The sequence below is a fragment of the Bufo bufo genome, chromosome 11 (genome assembly GCF_905171765.1).
Source record: "Bufo bufo chromosome 11, aBufBuf1.1, whole genome shotgun sequence".
NCBI lineage: Eukaryota > Metazoa > Chordata > Amphibia > Anura > Bufonidae > Bufo > Bufo bufo.
Window position 1 is genome coordinate 85811823 of NC_053399.1, and position 21103 is coordinate 85832925.

Below are 21103 nucleotides of genomic sequence, written 5' to 3' on the forward strand. Positions count from 1 at the left end.
GTCCGAACACTAGTTTGGCTCGAGCATCGCTATGCTCAGCACATCGCAGTGTTCGAGCGCGATGCTCGAGTCAGTGTATTTAAATCTAATTTAGCCTCTATTTCTGGAAAGTTTCTGGCGGGATTCGAACTCACAACCTTCTACATTACAGCCAACAATGTTAACCACTACACTAGTAGTAATTATTCCTAGACAGCAGAAGTGTCACGAGGGTGTCAAGAACCACACCTGACTCCGTTATACCCGGGGTCAGGAAGTCGCAGCGGTTGGCTGCACGCTCTATGTAAGATAGGGCTGTTTCCTTATGGTAGCTTTCTGGGTTTGCTTTGCAAACCCTTTTGGCTCACTCAGGGATCCGTAGCTCCTTCTCCTCAGCTGTTCCTTGTCCAGCACTCCCAAACCTCCTTATATTCCCCTCTCACACTTCTCTGGTTGCCAGATATAGAGCTTCCTGCCTGGACATCTATTCTGACCCTCTGGAGCTGTGTTGCTGCGTTCGCTGGTAGTTGGTCCAGAACGCTACCCTCCGGATCCCTGTTGGACCTTTGTGGTCTATTGTGGTCACCCACCTGGGTGTATGTGTTTGTCTGTTTTGTCTGTCCTCTCCCTGGTGTTTCCCTCTTAGTGACAGTGGTGCGGACTAGCGATCCCACCAGCCCGTTCACTATCTAGGGCTCATTTTAGGGAAAGCCAGGGTTTAGGCACGTGATCGCCGCACGGGTGAGGAACCCGTCTAGGGACGTCAGGGCAGTCAGGTGCCAGCCGCAAGGTGAGTTAGGGGTCACCACCTTTCCCTCTCCCTTGGGCAGGGCTTTCCCTTTTCCCTCCCTGTGTGTGACGCCGGTCATTACAAGAAGTCTCATATTTTATTTTTATTTTTTAAGTAACTGGCCATGCAGCTCTATAGTGTAGTGGATCACATTCTGGGCTGTAATGTAGAAGGTTGTGAGTTTGAATCCCATCAGAAACTTTATATATTTTATATTTATTTTAGTAATTGTAAAAAATGCGTAATTAATATATATTTATATATATAATAATTCTTCTGATATACAAACCGGATTCCAAAAAAGTTGGGACAGTATACAAATCGTGAATAAAAACTGAATGCAATGATGTGGAGGTGCCAACTTCTAATATTTTATTCAGAATAGAACATAAATCACGGAACAAAAGTTTAAACTGAGAAAATGTACCATTTTAAGGGAAAAATATGTTGAATCAGAATTTCATGGTGTCAACAAATCCCAAAAAAGTTGGGACAAGGCCATTTTCACCACTGTGTGGCATCTCCCCTTCTTCTTACAACACTCAACAGACGTCTGGGGACCGAGGAGACCAGTTTCTCAAGTTTAGAAATAGGAATGCTCTCCCATTCTTGTCTAATACAGGCCTCTAACTGTTCAATCGTCTTGGGCCTTCTTTGTTGCACCTTCCTCTTTATGATGCGCCAAATGTTCTCTATAGGTGAAAGATCTGGACTGCAGACTGGCCATTTCAGTACCCGGATCCTTCTCCTACGCAGCCATGATGTTGTGATTGATGCAGAATGTGGTCTGGCATTATCTTGTTGAAAAATGCAGGGTCTTCCCTGAAAGAGATGATGTCTGGATGGGAGCATATGTTGTTCTAGAACCTGAATATATTTTTCTGCATTGATGGTGCCTTTCCAGACATGCAAGCTGCCCATGCCACACGCACTCATGCAACCCCATACCATCAGAGATGCAGGCTTCTGAACTGAGCGTTGATAACAACTTGGGTTGTCCTTGTCCTCTTTGGTCCGGATGACATGGCGTCCCAGATTTCCAAAAAGAACTTCGAATCGTGACTCGTCTGACCACAGAACAGTCTTCCATTTTGCCACACTCCATTTTAAATGATCCCTGGCCCAGTGAAAACGCCTGAGCTTGTGGATCTTGCTTAGAAATGGCTTTTTCTTTGCACTGTAGAGTTTCAGCTGGCAACGGCGGATGGCACGGTGGATTGTGTTCACTGACAATGGTTTCTGGAAGTATTCCTGAGCCCATTCTGTGATTTCCTTTACAGTAGCATTCCTGTTTGTCGTGCAGTGTCGTTTAAGGGCCCGGAGATCACGGGCATCCAGTATGGTTTTACGGCCTTGACCCTTACGCACAGAGATTGTTCCAGATTCTCTGAATCTTCGGATGATGTTATGCACAGTTGATGATGATAGATGCAAAGTCTTTGCAATTTTTCGCTGGGTAACACCTTTCTGATATTGCTCCACTATCTTTCTGCGCAACATTGTGGGAATTGGTGATCCTCTACCCATCTTGGCTTCTGAGAGACACTGCCACTCTGAGAAGCTCTTTTTATACCCAATCATGTTGCCAATTGACCTAATTAGTGTTAATTGGTCTTCCAGCTCTTCGTTATGCTCAAATTTACTTTTTCCAGCCTCTTATTGCTACTTGTCCCAACTTTTTGGGGATTTGTTGACACCGTGAAAATTGGAATCAATGTATTTTTCCTTTAAAATGATACATTTACTCGGATTAAACGTTTGATCTGTCATCTACGTTCTATTACAAATAAAATATTGACATTTGCCATCTCCACATCATTGCATTCAGTTTTTATTCACAATTTGTTTAGTGTCCCAACTTTTTTGGAATCCGGTTTGTATATGAATGCATAATATGTGGGAAACTACTACTGATGTTTTAGCCATAATACGGTTACATTATTTACATATATTATATCTTCTAAATATATAATAATATATGTAAATATATTATGTCTAATAAAATTTTGCTTCTATTTCTGAAAAGCTTCTGATGGGATTTGAACTCACAACCTTCTACATTACAGCCCAGAATGTTAACCACTACACTATAGAGCTGTATGGCCAGTTACTTTAAAAAAATAAAAATAAAAATATTTGAGACTTCTGCTGTATAGGAATACTTACTACTAGTCTCTTTTTTTTATTTTTTTTGGCTGTAATGTAGAAGGTTGTGAGTTCACATCCTGCCAGAAATAGAGGCTAAATTAGATTTAAATACACTGGGTGTCCGCAAGCACTGACTCCATATATGGAGATAGCTATATATGGAGTCAGAGCAGGGACTCCTAAGCCGAACTAGAGTCCCGACACCCTCCCCTCTTCAGAGCAGGGGGTGCCTGGTTTAATGCTTGGGTTCTCCCATTGACTTCATTGTGCTTGGGTGCTCTGTAGAGCACCCGAACATCGGGAAGTGTTCTACTCGAGCACCAGAACACACAAGCACTTTAGTGCTCGACCAACACTAACTATGACTTAAATAAATGAAAAATTACCTTTTAGTAATCTAGAGAGAAGGGTTATTAGGCTAATTTCACACTCGCGTTTTGTGCGGATCCGTCAGATAATACGACTGTCTGCATCCGTTCAGAAGGGATCCATTTGTATTATCTTTAACATAGCCAAGACGGATCCGTCTTGAACACCATTGAAAGTCAATGGAGGACGGATCCGTTTTCTATTGTGTCAGTGAAAATGGATCCGTCCCCATTGACTTACATTGTGTGCCGTTTAGCTCAAGCAAGCAGCATTTTTGTGTCCGTCTCCAAAGCGGAATGGAGACTAAACTGATGCAAACTGATGCATTCTTTTCCATTCAGAATGCAAACTGATCCGTTTTGGACCGCTTTTGAGAGCCCTGAACGGATCTCACAAACGGAAAGCCAAAACGCGAGTGTGAAAGTAGACTTAGATGACCAGCACAAAGGGAAAGTGAAAGTACAATCCACAGAGCTAGGCAATTAACCCTTTGTGAAAAAATGGCTGGATCTTATTAATAAAGACTAATCGAAGAATTTTTTTTTTGTCCAAAATCAGTAAAAAACAATCATTAAAAAAATACCTTTTTTCTTTGCAGCATGCTGTTAGGCTACATTCGGGAGGCATTATAACTGGGGGGAGCACTATGAGGACAGTTGGAGGCACTAAAAAGAGGGATTTTTGTACTGACACACATTATAAAGGGGGCACTAAAAGGATGTATCTTTTTGCACTGGCAAACGTTATAAGAAGGCACTAAAAGGGGGTATTTTTTTGTACTAGCACACATTATAAACTGACATTTTTGTAGTAGCACAAGTTATAAGGGATGTTTTTTTGTACTGGCACACATTATAATAAAGCATTTTGTACTGGCACATATTAGGAGGCTTTTTTTTTATACTTGCACAAATTATAAATTTATTATTACTACCGGGGGTCTATGGGAAACATGATTACTTGTATGGGCACTATTGGGGCATTATTAATTCTGGGGCACAACAGTGGACATTATTTCTATTAGGGGCACTGTTAACACTAAGTGAACTCCAACAGAGAATTATTTATTTTGGGACTTTTGGAACCACTTTTACTATGGGGTCACCCTGGCATAGTATCAGCTTAGCACAATTGTTTTTGAGGGACATTATGTTAACACTACTATCAGTGTCAGGGCCACTATTTTCTGTGTTCTGTGTGCCAATAAGTATTAAACGGGACACTATATGTGTGGTACTAGCACTTTCAGGGGGCTGTCTGTTTCTGCAGTATAGTATTGGGGAGGAAAGTGGCAACAGTATTGGGGTGGCGAGGTGAGATGTTGAGAAGGTGGGAAGATGATGGAAATGTAGGAAACTAAGATGTCTTTTTGTTTTGTCAAATGGCTGAAAGAAATTGTCACAACTGTATGGTCCGAATGGATAAGATGAGGAAAGAAAATGTCTACATCAGGGGATAAATCACTGGATGTAAGAGGTATGTGGTTCTGTATTACCCTGTAGCATTTTCCAAGTATGTCTTTAACAGTAGGGCTGGGAGGAAAGGGATTAGATTATCAATTTGGCATGGGAAGGAGGGGGGGGGTTAAATTTTCAGGCAGCAGAAAGGCTAGATGAACCCCTGGTAGTGAGCATAGTTCTGTTTACTTTCTCCTACAACTTTAGTCTACACTCATCTACAGTTGGGTCCATTCACACGTCCATAGTGTATTGCGGATCCCGGCCAGCACCCGCATAGAACTGCCTATTCTTGTCCGAACATTTTTCGGGAGCCGCGGACTGGAAGATCGGGGCCACGGTCCGGAAATGCGGAAGCGGACAGCACACTGTGTGCTGTCCGCATCTCTTCCGGCCCCATAGAGAATAAATTGGTCCGGATTCATTCCGCAACGTTGCGGAACGGATATGGACTCATTCTACGGATGTGTGACTGGACCCTTAGGAGTAGGACCAGCCCATAACTAACTTCCTACAAGAGCTGAGCTATGATTGTTAACCTTGGTTTTTGCCATCCCTACATGGCTAATCTGGGTACAATACATAACACAGTACATCACATAACAAACTATATGCAGATACTGTACCACCTTATACTGGGTTAGTGAATAAGCCACGGCTCTAACTCTGCATAATGCCTATCTATACACAACCAGTCCTGCCAAGTCACTGTAGTGCCCTCAAATGGTAATGATTTACCCTTTGCGGCCCCTATACAGTAGTTATTCCTACACTGTGCCACCTCACACTAGTTATTCCCACACTGTGCTCCCTCACAGTAGTCATGCCCACATTGTGCTCCATGAAAGCAGTGATGCCCAAACTGTGCCCTCTTCACAATAGTTATGCCCATGTTGTGCCCCTTTCATAGTAGTTATGATGGCACTGTCCCCCTTTTACAGTAGTTATTACCACATTGTGCTCCCTGAGCACACTTTAGTTATTTGGTCAGTTATTTCGATCAGTTATTAGAAAATTTAAATACCATGAACACCATGCGCAGCCATTTTCTCAATGATACAGTTGTAGGTTATATTTTCCACATCATGACCTAAAATCCACAATGATGTTTAGGTAGAGAGTGTATAAGGAATTGGAAATAAAGCAAACAATACTAGATAGGCAGCTGTAAGGGCACAGTATAGCGGTAATATCCTGTGCACTGCATCCTGTATATAAATTTAATGACTTAATTAACTACCCAGGAAAACACTACAGCCATGCAGGTTCTTGGTGGGATAGTCAGTCTGGGCTGCACTGAAAATGCTGGGTCATGTCAGTGCAGTTTCTATAGCAGGAGGGATGAAGGAGCTGTGATGCCATCATGGTCACATGACCATTAGTGCACAGGTCCTTCACCCTGTAGATCAGTGGTAGTCTACAATAAAGCCTAGTGTACAGGCTCCTGGGAGACTAGCACTGCAGAGAAGGCAAGACACTATACTGTTTTTCTGACACTCTCCCTCCCACCTCCTGTGATCCTGATGGAAAAGGATTAAATATTGCTTGGAGAATAGAAAATCAATGCTGGTACCAGTGGATGAGTGGTCGGAAGGGGACTATGCTGCTGCCAATGAGGGAAAAGTTGGAAGGGAGTTAGTGTTGTAGCTAATGGAAGAAGGGTGGTAAAATTGAGAATGCTTGTGTGAGATGGGGAAACGGCTCTCATTGTTGAACACTGTTTGTGTGGATTAAATTAAATGTTCTGGACTGACGTTCTGCTGTTTGGCCACAAGATGCCGCTGTTTCCTAGGCACAGCTGACTGACTGCATATACATATTTCCATATTCATGAAAGGTGGAGTTGCCAGGCTGAAGGAGAAAGAGGAAGTCACCATATTGGAAGGACACAGAGACACAGAGAGAAGTGAATTAATTGACATCCAAGCGTGGGATTAACATTTTGCAAGCACAACTACAGTCAAGTTAAGCTGATCGCTGTTCAGGACCCAGATTCTGCCCAGGGGACAGAAGATTTCTGCCATGAGTGCTGATGAGAGCTGAGGAACAAACTACCGGCTCTGCCGAGTCATCAGCGGAGACAGAGCAGACCCGGGTCGGTAAGATTGTGCACGCACCACATTGCAAAATTGGCGCCTAGAGACTAGACCAGGCCTGCAGTTAGCTACAGGGTCTCTGTTTCGTGTGTCAGGCCAAAAAGTGTTTCTGCTGTTCACAAAAGAGACATTGCACAATTGAGAGCTGATAGATGCCTCACTGGCTCAATCCAGCCCAGCATTTTGCGCATGAGTAATGCACAGGCAGGTGCCATAGGACCAGTTATGGGAGGGGGAATATTGTAGTTTATTATGTCCCTCCCAGTATGCAAACTAGTGCAATTCTTTCTAACATCCATTGCAGGGCGCCGTGCTGTGCAGCACAAGGGTCTCGGCATGCGGGCTGAGTGAATGTAAATCCATTTTATGTTCCCAGAGGTTGGGGTTTGTGTTCCGTATCATATTGTAGTAAAAAGCCTGTTTTGGAAAAGCTGGTGTCAGAGTTTCTTTTCTCGTTCGTGACTTTGCTGTATCCTGGGGAGCCCACCCCAGTACACGGCTTACACTTGTATTAGTGATGGAGGAATGGAAAGGCTGAGAATGCCACTGACAGTAGGAAAGTAGTGGGGCAGGGGACAATGCTGCTGCTAGAGTGAGGGAGGTGTGAATACTACTGCAGGGTAGGGAAAGGAACAATGCTGCTGCCAATGTGTCTGCACTGTATTTGGCACTGCTGGGGAAGGTGTCTTGTGCTGCACTGTGTTATGAGGTGCCACTGGTGTTGTAATTGGGTGTCCTTGGCTGTGATATTAGGAGTTTCTATATTCACTGTTATTGTCTTTCTTGTGTTTATGGTTTCGATTAACAGATTAAAGAGTGTGCTGAGGGACCAGACCAAGTAAAGAAAAATTCACCATAGGATGCATCATATGACACCACTTTTCTGTGAAATGGGGGTATATTGTATGTGGACTCTGGTTTGTGTGCCAGGGATTCTTTTTGATCCAAGTCCAGCCCTGTAGCAGTTTCCAATTATCTGTATTCCTCATCAGGAAGGTGAGCATTTTACAGATGACATAGTATTAGTCATGAAAATGCAGTAATAAGATTGTTGTAAGATGGAAGAAAACAATCAATCCTTACCTTCTCTGAAAGTCTTATTATAAGGTCTGAAAGCAGTATTATCATCACTAGAAGCTGTATCATCATCACTAGAAGCTGTATCATCATCACTGGTAGCTGTATTTTCATCTCTGTAAGCTGTATTATCATCTCTGTAAGCTTTATTACCATCTGTGGAAGTTATATCATCATCTCCGGAAGTTGCATTGCCATCTCTAGAAGATGTATTACCACTTCTAGAGGTTTTATTACCATCAGTGGAAGTTGTATTACCATCAGTGGAAGTTGTATTACCATCTGTGGAAGTTGTATTACCATCTGTGGAAGTTGTATTACCATCTCTAGACCTTGTATTACCATCTCTAGAAGTTGTATTAACATCTCTGGATGATGTATTATCATCTCTAGATGTTGTATTAGCATTCTGAGAAGCTGTATTGCCATTTCTAGAAGTTGTATTACCACCTCTGGAAGTTTTCTTACTACCATGCTTGGAAGTTTTATTACCCATTTCTAAGCCCGGGAATATAGTAAAATGTCCTGCAAGATAAAAATAAAAAATAAAATACTTTAGTAGCAGAAAAAAATGAAACACTGAATCTTCATTAACCCCTTAAGCAGCAGCAGATATTCCTCCCCATATTCTGACAATGTTTTCATTGTCACTTTGATGTGGCTGATGAGGTTTTGTGTTTAAAGATTACCTGAGTTTTCATAAAAAGTATCTTTCACTGTAGAATCATTCTGTAACTGTGAAGGAACATTTATTTTTTTGGCTTTTCTAATGTCTTCTTCTGCCATATTATTCCCTGTTTCACTTAAACAGCTAGATGCATTTCTCTCACAAGCAGGGGGTGACTCCCTTCTGTTTAATATGACAGTAATGTATGCAGTGACCCCAATTCCCTTCCCACTATGTTTGTTTTATTCTAGGGAGCTTAGAAAGCTGATAAGGAGGTAGAGATCACACTTACAGACAAACAGGAGCTTTTCTGCTCTTCAGATGCAGTGTACAAGCAGTTCTTCTACTAGGCTCAGGAGCTCAGCTTTCTCTGACATGCCCCCATTTCCTGTGCCTGTGAACCATCATCTCTGTCTCTGTTACTAGGGATGGATTTAGCCCAACAACAGGCCGTAGACTGCAAGTTAGCCGAAAATGAGACCCCTAGTGGCCATGACTTTTTTTTAAGTGGATGCAGGCAGATTTGTTGACCCTTTAAGCACAAGAATTTGCAATGTCCTTTATGAAAAATTACATTTTTTGTGACATCTTTTCTTTTCATCGATTCTTTATTATTTAGTCAGATATTGCATTACAGTCTATAGTACAATATAAAGCACATTACATAGAATGCATCTTGTTTTGGGTTATTTTGGAGGAGTTTTTAGTGTAGCAGCATATACTGAGCATGGATTTTTTTTTCTGACATTCTCTCGTTGGTTTTTTTATAGGACTTGATAAACACCAGATACAAATGTATGACATAAATGTAACAAAGAAAACTGTGAGTGAAGGAGATCAAAACCTGATTTCCATAGCATTTTATTACTGTTAATGGTGATTTTTAGAGATAACCGAAGTTTTCAAAAATTTGATTCGATCATAATTATTCATGAAGCGAGTTATAAATCAGCTACACCCCAGCCTGCAGGGAGTATGTATCTCGGTGTACATAACTGTGCATCACAGAAACATGCATAGGTAGGCTGTTGTGGTAGTGAAACAGTAACTGTGCGTCAGTATAACAGGTGTCACTTTTAGACTCAGTTCACATTTCACTTATTTGGTCAGTTACGAGTCAAAAACTGACCAAATACCTGAAGTGTGAAGTCAGCCTTACATGTCAATGTTAGCATCAGCTATAATATATATAGATGAGCGAATTTTAAAAAAATTTGATTCTCTGGTTCGCCCAATTTTTTATGAATAAATTTGGTTCGATCCGAATATATTTGCGGCATATTTCATAAAAAAATGTCTATTTCCTGGCTGCACAGAGCCTTTATAGTGGTGTAGAACACTGTGCCTTGCAGTAACACGCATAGGGAGTCTGCTGTGGTAGTGAAATAATACTGTGAGTCCGTATGACATGCAGATGACAGGCGTCACTCTTAGAATCACTGCACACTTCACTTATTTGGGCAGTCACAGGGAAAAACTGACCAAATAACTCAAGTATGAACTCAGCCTTACAGGTCAATGTTAGCGTCAAGAAGAAGCGCACTCCTTTTACACCATCATCAGCTGATTCCACATAGATGTCTACAGAACCTGTTCTATTAAACGCTTATACAAGTTGAGCCCCCTGACAAAGTGGAGAGGGTGTCAGCAGTAAGTGTGTGTTGACATCACTGATTATTTTGCCCTTCCTCTGATCCGTCAGAACAATAACCCACAAAAAACGGATCCTGTATGTAGAGCATCCACCTTAACTTGGTCAACATTTGGTCAGTAATCCATCAGTATTGCTAATGCCAAAAAAAATAGGAGTGGATCAAAAACAGAGATGACACATGAACGGAATATTTGCATGTCTTCTGAGTTTTGTACCCACTCTGCTTTTGGCTACAAAATCATAAGTCAATTCTGATGTCACCATACAGGCCTTACAGCTGCTACACAGAGAGGATCCGTTGAGTGTCTCATTTTTCCTTCCTTCTGACAGATCAGAAGAAGGGTCAAATAAATGATGATATCAGCCAAGCCAAAAAGTCTAAATAGTGCCCCAGTCATGAAGTGGGGAGGGTGGGAACAGCATGATAAGTCCACAGAGTGGCCCTATAACATAGTGGTGAGGTGGAAGCAGCATGAGGAGACCACAGAGTGGCCCAATGACAGAGTCTGCAGGTGGCCGGAGCATCAGGAGGCCACAGAGTGGCACAATGACAGAGTGTGGAGGTCGCGGCAGCATCAGGAGACCACAGAGTGGCAAGGTGACATAGTGTGGAGGTAGCAGCAGCATCAGGAGGTCATAGAGTGGCAAGGTGACATATTGTGGAGGTAGCAGCAGCATCAGGAGACCACAGAGTGGCAAGGTGATATATTGTGGAGGTAGCAGCAGCATCAGGAGACCACAGAGTGACCCAGTGTGGAGGTGGGTGGCAATTACAGTACACTCTGACAATGTTAGGTGTAAGAAGAAGCACTTGGTATCAGATGTGTGGCATCAGGTGGGTGGCAGCATCAGAATAGTAGCTTAGGCAGGTAGCCAGAAGAAACCGGTATCTTTTGTCAAAGTGTTGGTGTGGCACCATGGATGATCTAGTCTGATGTATAAGGCATTGGTGGGTGGAAATCCTGGCTGATCCATGCCTGATTCATCTTGACAAAGAACAGTCCCTCCACATTTTAGTTGGACAGGCGAGTTCTCCTTTGGGTAACTATGGCCCCCGCCGCACTAAACACCTGCTCTGATGCCACACTACTGGCTGGGCAGGACATCTTTTGCAGGGCAAACTCGGCCAGTTGCGGCCACAAATCCAGTTTGGCTGTCCAGTAGTCCAGCGGATCTTCAATGACGGCTGGCAGGGTGCACTCCAAGTATGCCACCACCTGCTAGTTCAGGTTCTGCTCTATATCTAGCTGCTGGTGAGTAGTTTCTTCACTAGGCAGGTGATGAAAGCTGCTCATCACCGACTCTAGACTCAGGCTGCTGCTGATGGAGCTGGTACTGCTCCTGCCACCCCACCCCTCCCCAGCAGCTTTGGCAATGGAACTTCAGCGCAGAGGGCCCCCCTGTCAGTCCTGCGTGAGGATGGGCGATGGCGCAGATAGGCAGCGGCCAACTGACATCATAGGATGTCTCTATAGTAGTTCAGTTGGTCCTCCCTCTCAGCCGGTGTAAAAAAAGTCCCCCATTTTGGACCGGTAGCGAGGGTCTATCAAAGTGGAGATCCAGAAATCATCCCTCTGCCAAATGGTGACAATTCGGCTGTCAAAACACAAGTAAGTGAGCATGCATCAGGCCATTTGTGCAAGTGACTCGGAGGGACTCCCTGCCTCTATCTCCACTGCATACTACCACAGTGAGTCTGTGTCCTCTGCCTCATCTTCCTCATCGCCCTGTAGCTCCTCCGGTTGCTGCTCCTTCCCTTTTACCCATGTAGAAAAATGACCCATTTCGCTACACATGCTTTTCTTGTTTTTCGTCTCCAGGAGGTTCCGAGGAGGGTCTCCTAGTTTTACCTTAGCTCCCCAGTCCTCCGGCGGCAGCGTGCTTATGCTAGGCTGGGGATATAGGGAGGACTGGCTCCGGTTCATCTGGAGCCTGCTCCCGGGACGCATGGTTCCTCCTCTCCCCTGGTGGGGTGGGCAGTGTAGTGGCCGGCGTGCGCGTACGCTGACGTCAACGATAATTGACGTCACTTCCGGGTCCCGGTCATGTGACCCAACCCGGAAGTCCTCAGGGACAGGAGACAGAGCAATAAGAAGCGGGCAAGCCACGGCAGACGCTGATATGAGGTCTGAGTAAGTACCAGCTACCCACTGGCACCCCCAGCATGTCAGGTCCTGAGTTGCAGGGTTCTATGGAGCTTAATGTCCCCATACTGCCTCCCGTAAGTTACCCTGGTGGGACCCCCTATTTATTAACCTGTTACATTCTTGGGGAAATTTTATGTAGTTCCCTGATGGCTCTCCTCCATTGTTTTCCTTTTTCCCATATCCCCAGGTTAAAGAGGCACAGAAAAAGATTAAAAAGGCTCCCTGTTGTTTAACTTGATCAAAATAATTACCTGAGGGATATGCAAAAAATTTTTGCAAAGACTGTATTTCGGAAGTAATCCGCCAGGAACAGCCTTCACTTATGGAAAGCATCCGTTCGGTGGTACAGGAGGAGCTGAGAGCCGCCAGGTCCGGGGTATCGGACCTTCCCCAACCTCAACCCCCTAAACGCCCAAGAGTAAAAGCCCTTTCTTATTCGGATTACATGGAGGATGAGGCTTCCTCCTCCAGAACATGGGACGGGATGTCTCCCTTTCTGAAGGAGAAATTTCGGAGGGCGATAGAAAATTTTATTTCCCTGCTGATGAGATGAGCGACCTGCTAAAAGCAGTCCGTGCCACCATGGGGATTGAGGAGGCCCCCAAGACTCATTCCATCCAGGATGAAATGTTTGGGGGGCTGAGAGTAAGGCTACTTTCACACCTGCGTTTAGATTGTAAGTCAGGACGGAACCGTTTGGCTCCGCATCGCCAGGCGGACACCAAAACGCTGCAAGCAGCGTTTTGGTGTCCGCCTCCAGAGCGGAATGGAGGCGGAACGGAGCCAAACTGATGCATTCTGAATGGATCCTTATCCATTCAGAATGCATTGGGGCTAAACTGATCCATTTTGGGCCGCTTGTGAGAGCCTTGAAACGAATCTCACAGGCGGACCCAGAAACCGCAGTGTGAAAGTAGCCTAAAAAGGGTAAGAGTATTCCCCATAAATGAGAACATCAGAGACAAGGTGTTGGAGGAATGGTCTGAACCAGAGAAAAGACTAGGAATATCTAAAGAATTCAGAAAACCCATCTCAGTCAAAACTGACGTTCAGGTGGCAAAAGTAAATAAAAAGACAGCTTTGCCATTCCAAGATGCGGCTCAGCTTAAAGATGCCATGGAACGCAAAATGAATGCTCTTCTAAAAAAATCATGGGACGCATCCATGTACGGGCTTAAAACTAATATAGCGGCCACGTCTGTGGCCAGATCCATGTTCTTATGGCTGAACGAACTGGAGAACCATTTAAAGAACAAAACCTCTACGGAGGAAATCCTTCAGTCTTTACCGTTGTTAAAATCTGCTACAGGTTTCTTGGCTGATGCCTCAGCTGAATCTATTAGATTCAGCACCAGGGACGCAAGCTTATCTAATGCTGCTCGTAGAGCCCTATGGATGAAGTCCTGGTCAGGAGATAAAGCCTCCAAAATGAAGCTCTGCTCATTCCCCTTCTCGGGGGAATACGTTTTTGGGCCTGTCTTAGATAAAATCTTAGAGAAGGCTGCGGATAAGAAGAAGGAACCAGTCCTTTCGTCCCTACGCTAGCCAAAACAAATCCTATAGAGGCAAGAGAAAATCAGGTCACTGGGCTTACCCTAAAGGGGGTAAAGGAAGGGGTTTCCTTCTCAATCCCCAGGCTAAGTCTGACGACAAGCAATGACACCATAGTCGGGGGGAGGCTGAGAAATTTCCTCGGCCCCTGGGAAAAGACGATAAAAATTCCCTGGGCTCTGGAAATCATTCAGTTAGGATACAAAATAGAATTCACTTCAATTCCCCCCAACAAAATTTGTCATCACAAATGCAGGCTCCAGTATTTCCAAGCAAAACATTATTTTGGGCATCCAGGAACTAGTGGAAAAGGGAGTGGTAGTTCCAGTTCAAGTTTCCCAGATAAATCATGGATTCTACTCGACTCTTTTCCTAGTAGTAAGGAAGAAAGAAGGATCCTTTCGCATGATAATAAATCTAAAACACTTGAACAAATTTATCCTATACAGGAAATTCAAAATGGAATCCCTGAAGTTGATTATCCCCCTAATAAACATGGGAGCAGTCATGTGCTCGGTCGATTTGTTGGACGCATATTATCACATCCCAATCCATCCCAACCATCAAAGATTCCTGCAGTTCACGACTTACACAACCGGATCCTTCATTTCCAGTTCACAGCCCTCCCGTTCGGGATCTCATCTGCCCCGAGACTCTTCACAAAACTGGTAATAGACGACTCAACATAGTACCCTACCTAGACGATTTCTTAATTATAGGCGACTCGACGAGACTCCTTCTACCACACCTAGAAATATTCTTGTCCCGTCTGTCGGAGCTGGGCTGGATAGTGAACAGATCAAAATCTGTTCTACATCCCTCCACGAGTGTGAACTTCCTAGGTGTAACCCTGGACTCACAAAAGCAAAATACTTTTCTCCCTCAGGTCAAAATCCATTCCCTCAAACAAAAGGTCAGAAGATTCCAATCAAAAAGAGAATGTTCTATAAGAGAGGCAATGAGCCTCTTGGGCCTCCTAACTTCTTGCATCCCCTCAGTAGAATGGGCTCAGGCCCACTATCGTGTCATGCAAAACTGGCTTCTGGATCTGTGGAACAAAAAACTAGGATCTTTAGACTACAGATTGTGGATCCCAAGCGCTGTGAAGATATCCCTATCCTGGTGGTTAGTGGAAAGAAACTTGTCCAGGGGATTCCCATGGAGCAAATCCCCATCAATAAAAACTCTCATGGATGCCAGCAAATCAGGCTGGGGGGCAAAGGTCGAAGACAGATACTACCAGGGCTCCTGGGGGAAGGAAACGTCCAATCAATCATCAAATTTCAGAGAACTTTACGCTGTCTGGAAGATCCTGAACACAGCCAGGGAGTTTCTAAAGGACCGCCATGTAAAGATCCTATCGGACAACATGACGACTGTTTCATACCTCGGGCACCAGGGAGGTACACGTTCAAAAATACTTGGGCGGAAGAAATATTCTCTTGGGCAGAGAAAGAAGTGAAATCTATCTCAGCAGTCCACTTGAAGGGCTCTCTGAATCAGGAAGCAGACTTCATTAGCAGACAGACCAGTCCAAGTGGTCATTGAAACAGGAGGTGTTCGAGACGATAACCAGGAGATGGGGCCTCCCCATGATAGACCTGTTCGCCTCAAGAAAAAATAAGAAAACTAAGAACATGCTGAACCCAAGAGACCACCCCTGGAGAATCGATGCTCTCTCACTAATATGAAATTGGGGTTTGGCATACACCTTTGCCCCTCTCCCCCTGATTCCGAGAATAATTCAGAAAATCATGGAAGGGAGGACGACAGTTATACTGATCACGCCTTTTTGGACAAAGAGGAGCTGGTTCCCCCTACTTCAGAAACTAGCAATAGAGGAATCCTGGAAGTTACCGTCCATCCAGGACATTCTTCCTCAAAAACCTATTCTTCACCCTCATCCAGAGTTAATCCTCAAGCTCACAGCCTGGATCCTGAGGTCACCATACTAAAACACTAAGGTCTCTCTGGTCATATCTACAATGAAATGCTGTCAGAGGAAAGTAACATCCGCAATATTTAAAAAAAAATGGAAGTAGTTCTGCTCATGGTCTGGGGAGATAGAACCAAACCTCAGGTAACCTAACATCCAGAAGATCCTTGACTTCTTACAGAACGGTCTAGAGCTGGGACTCTACATTGAAAGTGCAAATCTCCGCACTTAGTACCTTCTTCGACAACAGTCTCGCTGATCATAGGTGGGTTAAGCGGTTTATTAGAGCAGCAATCAGGTTAAGGCCCTCCTTAAGATCTCGTACTCCTACCTGGGACCTAAACCTAGTCCTAAACGGACTTATGCATTCTCCTTTTGAACCCCTGGAAGACTGCACAATGAAATTACTCTCCTTCAAAACTGCCTTTCTCATCGCCATTACCTCAGCCAGGAGACTGGGAGAGATACAAGCACTCTCCTAAGACAACCATATCTCACTATCTCCGACGACAAGATTGTTTTAAAACTGGATCCAGGATTCTTACCCAAGGTAGTTTCCAACTATCACAGAAGCCAGGAAATCATCCTCCCCTCTTTTTGCGACAAACCAAAAAACCAGAAGGAAAGCGACTTCTATACTCTTGACGTCAGACGTACCGTAGTAAAATATCTGGAAGCCACAAAAGACTTTCGGAAATCTGATAATCTCTTCTCATCCAGTTTGCAGGAAAGAATAAGGGCTTAAAAGTGTCTAAGTCCTCTATTGCCAGATGGATTAAAGATACCATCTCTCTCTGCTACAAACTTCAGAACCTGGATCAACCTGCAAATGTTCAGGCTCATTCCACTAGAGCAATTTCCACCACTTTTGCAGAAAAAGCAGGAGCTTTCCTAGATGACATATGCAGGGCAGCCACACTATGCAGGTCAAGCATACACACTTTTTTTTAAACATTACCGCTTAGACTTATCCAGGTCCTCCGACCTTTCATATGGACGCAAAGTCCTTCAAGCGTTTGCCCCCCTTCCCCAGATGTATAATTTTATAATTCTCCTGTGTGGCCGTCATGGTGATGAAATTGAAATCCAGAATTAGACTTACTGGTAATTCTGTTTCCATGAAATCACTATGACAGCCCATAATTCCCTTCCTCTTTTTATTGGTATGAAGTAATACCTTGTGTTTTCCCTTTCGTGGTATGATGTAATACCTTGAATTATTTTGTTTATGATTCTGGCACTTAATAATCTTTGAAACACTGAGGAGTGGTGGTGGGAGGGGACAATTTAACCTCTTATCTGTTCCTGACCCTACAGAGGTCATGGGTCGATCTCCTGTGTGACAGTCATGGTGATTTCATGGAAACAGAATTACCGGTAAGTCTAATTCCGGATTTTCTTTTGCCACTAATACAGGGCAAAAAGGGCTTTAGAATATATAACTGCACTGCTGAATGGCAATTAGGCCCAACATTTTTTTCTTTTACACTACACATGGCTTTTCAACATATAAGTGCAACGCCGACCGGCAAATATATATTTTTATTTTTCCACTAATATACGCCACAAAAGGCTTTAAAACATATGACTGCACCGCTGACCGTCAAATATATTTTTATTTTGCCACTAATACATGCCACAAAAGGCTTTTCAACATATAAGTGCAACGCCGACCGGCAAATATATATTTTTCTTTTTCCACTAATATACGCCACAAAAGGCTTTAAAACATATGACTGCACCGCTGACCGTCAAATATATTTTTATTTTGCCACTAATACATGCCACAAAAGGCTTTAGAACATATAACTACACCGCTGACCGGCAAATATATATTATTCTTTTTCAACTAATACACGCCACAAAAGGCTTTAAAACATATAACTGCACCGCTGACTGCAGAATAGACATTTATATCAGCCTCAACCATCCATTCTTGTACTCAAGTGCACTTATTCTTTGTTTTATTTTGTTATATGTCCCAATATTTTGGGGGATACCCCAATTTAAAAAAAAAAAAATAACACAAATCAGTGTTGGCTATTTTAGAGCCATTTTAGTGCCCAAAAGTTCGGGTCCCCATTGACTTCGGGTTCAGGGTCAAGTTCGGGTTAAGTTTGAGTCCCAAACCAGAACTTTTTTTTCAAGTTCGGCCGAACCTGCCGAACCCGAACATCCAGGTGTCCGCTCAACTCTAGTTGTGACAACACAGGGCTGGCTGGCTGCTGATTGTCTGCATGCATGGCATTATGGGTGATCCCGCCTTCCCTTTCTCCAGACGTGCAGCAGCCATTTTAGGAAAAATGCAATTCGTTACCACGAAGCGCGAGAAAATTCGGCTTTGGTGCAAATCGAATTCTTCCAGAAATTCGGATCTAATTCCACTTCGTCAGCTTTGATTCGCTCATGTCAAATTATTACCTCACACATCATGCACTGGTGCAGTATCAGCTTCTACATCATATATGGGAGTATTATTACCTCACACATCATGTACTGGTGTAGTATCAGCTTCAACATCATACCGTATATAGAGACAATATTATCTCACACATCATGCAGTGCTGTATTATCAGCTTCTACATCATATTTCACATATCATGAACTGGTGCAGTATCAGCTTCTACATAATATATGGAGTATTACTATTACTTCTGTACTTTACCCCTGATGAAGCCAGATTAGCTGGCGAAACATGTTGGGGGACACTATTTAGTGTTTTAGACTCTGATGTCCGTGTCAGTTCCAGCAATTAGTGTAGTACAAGATTAGCGGAGCCTGTCCAAGAGTGAACAGTGTCTGTTACATAGAATCATCTATAGCAATACATATAGGACGGTGCTTACTGGTCTGCTAATAGAGAATCTAAGTGTGTGACGGCGGGGGGAGTGCACCCCTTCTTACATTGCAGTTACAACATACATGCTTCAGTACTGACAGGGCATCAGATAGTTTTAACCCTTTCTTTAGCTCACATTCACTTATACTTAGTAATTCTTAACAAAGATAGTAAAAGTTAAGTTTTAATATCTGGGACAAGTGAGGTTATTAGCCTAAGTAGGCTTAATTTGTTGATTAATGTAAACCCTTCTCAGATAGGGTATTGTCTGTGTATTGTGAGTATTACTACCTAGTACATCATGTACTGGAGTAGTATCAGCTTCTACATCCTATATGGAGTATTATTACCTCACATATCATGCACTGGTGTAGTATCAGCTTCCACATCAAATATAGGGGTTATATTACCTCACACATCATGCAATGGTGTTGTATCAGCCTATACATCATGTACTGGTGTAGTATCAGCTTCTTTATCATAAAGGGGTATTATTACCTCACATATCATGTACTGGTGTAGTATCAGCTTCTACATCATATAGAGGGGTATTATTACCTCACATATCATGTACTGGTGTAGTATCAGCTTCTACATCATATATAGTGGTATTATTACCTCACATATCATGTAGTGGTGTAGTATCAGCTTCTACATCATATATAGGGGTTATATTACCTCACACATCACGCAATGGTGTAGTATCAGCCTATACATCATGTACTGGTGTAGTATCAGCTGTATTATTACCTCACACATGATGCACTGGTGTAGTATCAGCTTCTACATCATATATAGGGGTATTATTACCTCACACATCATGTACTGGTGTAGTATCAGCTTCTACATCATATATAGGGGTATTATTACCTCACACATCATGTACTGGTGTAGTATCAGCTTCTTCATTATATATGGGAATATTATTACCTCACACATCATGTACTGGTATAGAATCAGCTTCTATGTCATATATGGGGGTATTATTAATTCACACATCATATATGGTAGTATTATTACTCTTGTTGAGTGAAGCAAAACATCCAAATTAAATCCGAAGTTTAGGAAAAATTAGATTTGTCACAAAACCAAGTTTCCTTTTGCTTAGTCACGAAGCGACTCCGCAAAAGATGCAGACAGCACTCCGTGTGCTGTCTGCATCCGTTGCTCCGTTCCGTGGCCCCGCAAAAATTATGAGTCCTGTCCCATTCTTGTCTGTTTTGCGGACAAGAATAGGCATTTCTATAATGGGCCTCCTGTTCCGTTCCGCAATTTGCGGAACGAAGACGGGCGGCATCTGTTTTTTGCGGATCCGCAATTTGCGGACCGCAAAAAACGTCACGGTCGAGTGAACGAGCCCTTAGTGCACTGCACAGTGATGTAGATGGCTATATATTACACCTGTAATACGGACAGGACAGAACCTACAGAACGGATTAACTTTGAATGTGGGTGCACTAGGACGCAATGCACACAGCAATACACTCTCCGTGCACTCACCCAGCAGTTTAACTTCGAAGCCTTCACACTGACATTGGGCTACCAAGTGGGATGAATTTGATTAGGCAGAGTGGCCTGGGTATACCTGATTTATCGCGATTCGTGACAAATTAATTTCCGAAAAAAATGAAATTTCTTGTCGAAGTTCGGCGAGTCAGCCAAAAATATTTTTCAAAACTTGACTCATCTCTAGTTACACTATATAACTGCAGCTCGTCCTATGTTTCACATCCGTATTTCCTTCAGTCAGTAGTAACGCCCTGACCCAGAACTGGATCTGCCTGGAAGTTTGTGACCCCCTTATATCATGGAGCAGGGTGATACCCCCACCATAGAACAAGTGACCCTATATATACCGTATATACTGTAAGTGAGATGAACGTCTTACCTGAAAGCTGTACACAGCCTATAGAAATTCAAGATCTCCGGAGAAGAAGAAAAACAGTGCAGAGAATTGAGGAACTTGCGTAAGCTTCTTTCACTTTCAGTTCTGGTGATATTAACCCTTTAAAGGTGGGATATTTAGTATTCTCACAGATTATTGCCTGCCACCCCTCAGTATTCAGCTCATTACTAGCCTCCTATGTCTCTCAACCTCTCCATAAATATGGCTCACTTTAATGTGCATGTTTATTTCAATGGGAAGCGGCAGTCATGGAGGACATACCTCCCAACTGTTTTAAAAAGCCCATAGAGGGATTATAGCAGCAACACATGTAGCACATTGCAGCATTTTTTTTTTAACACTAAGCCAAGTCTCCAACTGCTTTTGTCCAGGTATCCAGTTAGTATTGACCTGGTGGAGCCGTCTGATAGACCACACAGGAAACTGAGGAATATTTCACCACATCCATCAGGATAGGATTTGGCTTTCCAAATCTGTAGATAAAATT

The 21103-nt window shown here is 43.3% G+C and overlaps 1 protein-coding gene across 1 annotated transcript in view; it reads right to left on the bottom strand.

Annotated features, from left to right (window-relative positions):
• The window catches only part of LOC120982368 (NACHT, LRR and PYD domains-containing protein 12-like), an 80104-nt gene extending 59383 nt beyond the window's left edge, over positions 1-20721 (bottom strand). Inside the window, exons 1-2 of the mRNA XM_040412453.1 lie at positions 20599-20721; positions 7923-8441 (exon numbers count right to left, since the gene is read on the bottom strand). Coding sequence (XP_040268387.1) covers positions 7923-8412 — 490 coding nt within the window. The 5' untranslated portion in view covers positions 8413-8441; positions 20599-20721. The remainder of the gene's footprint in view (positions 1-7922; positions 8442-20598) is intronic.
• Positions 20722-21103: the final 382 nt, after the last annotated feature.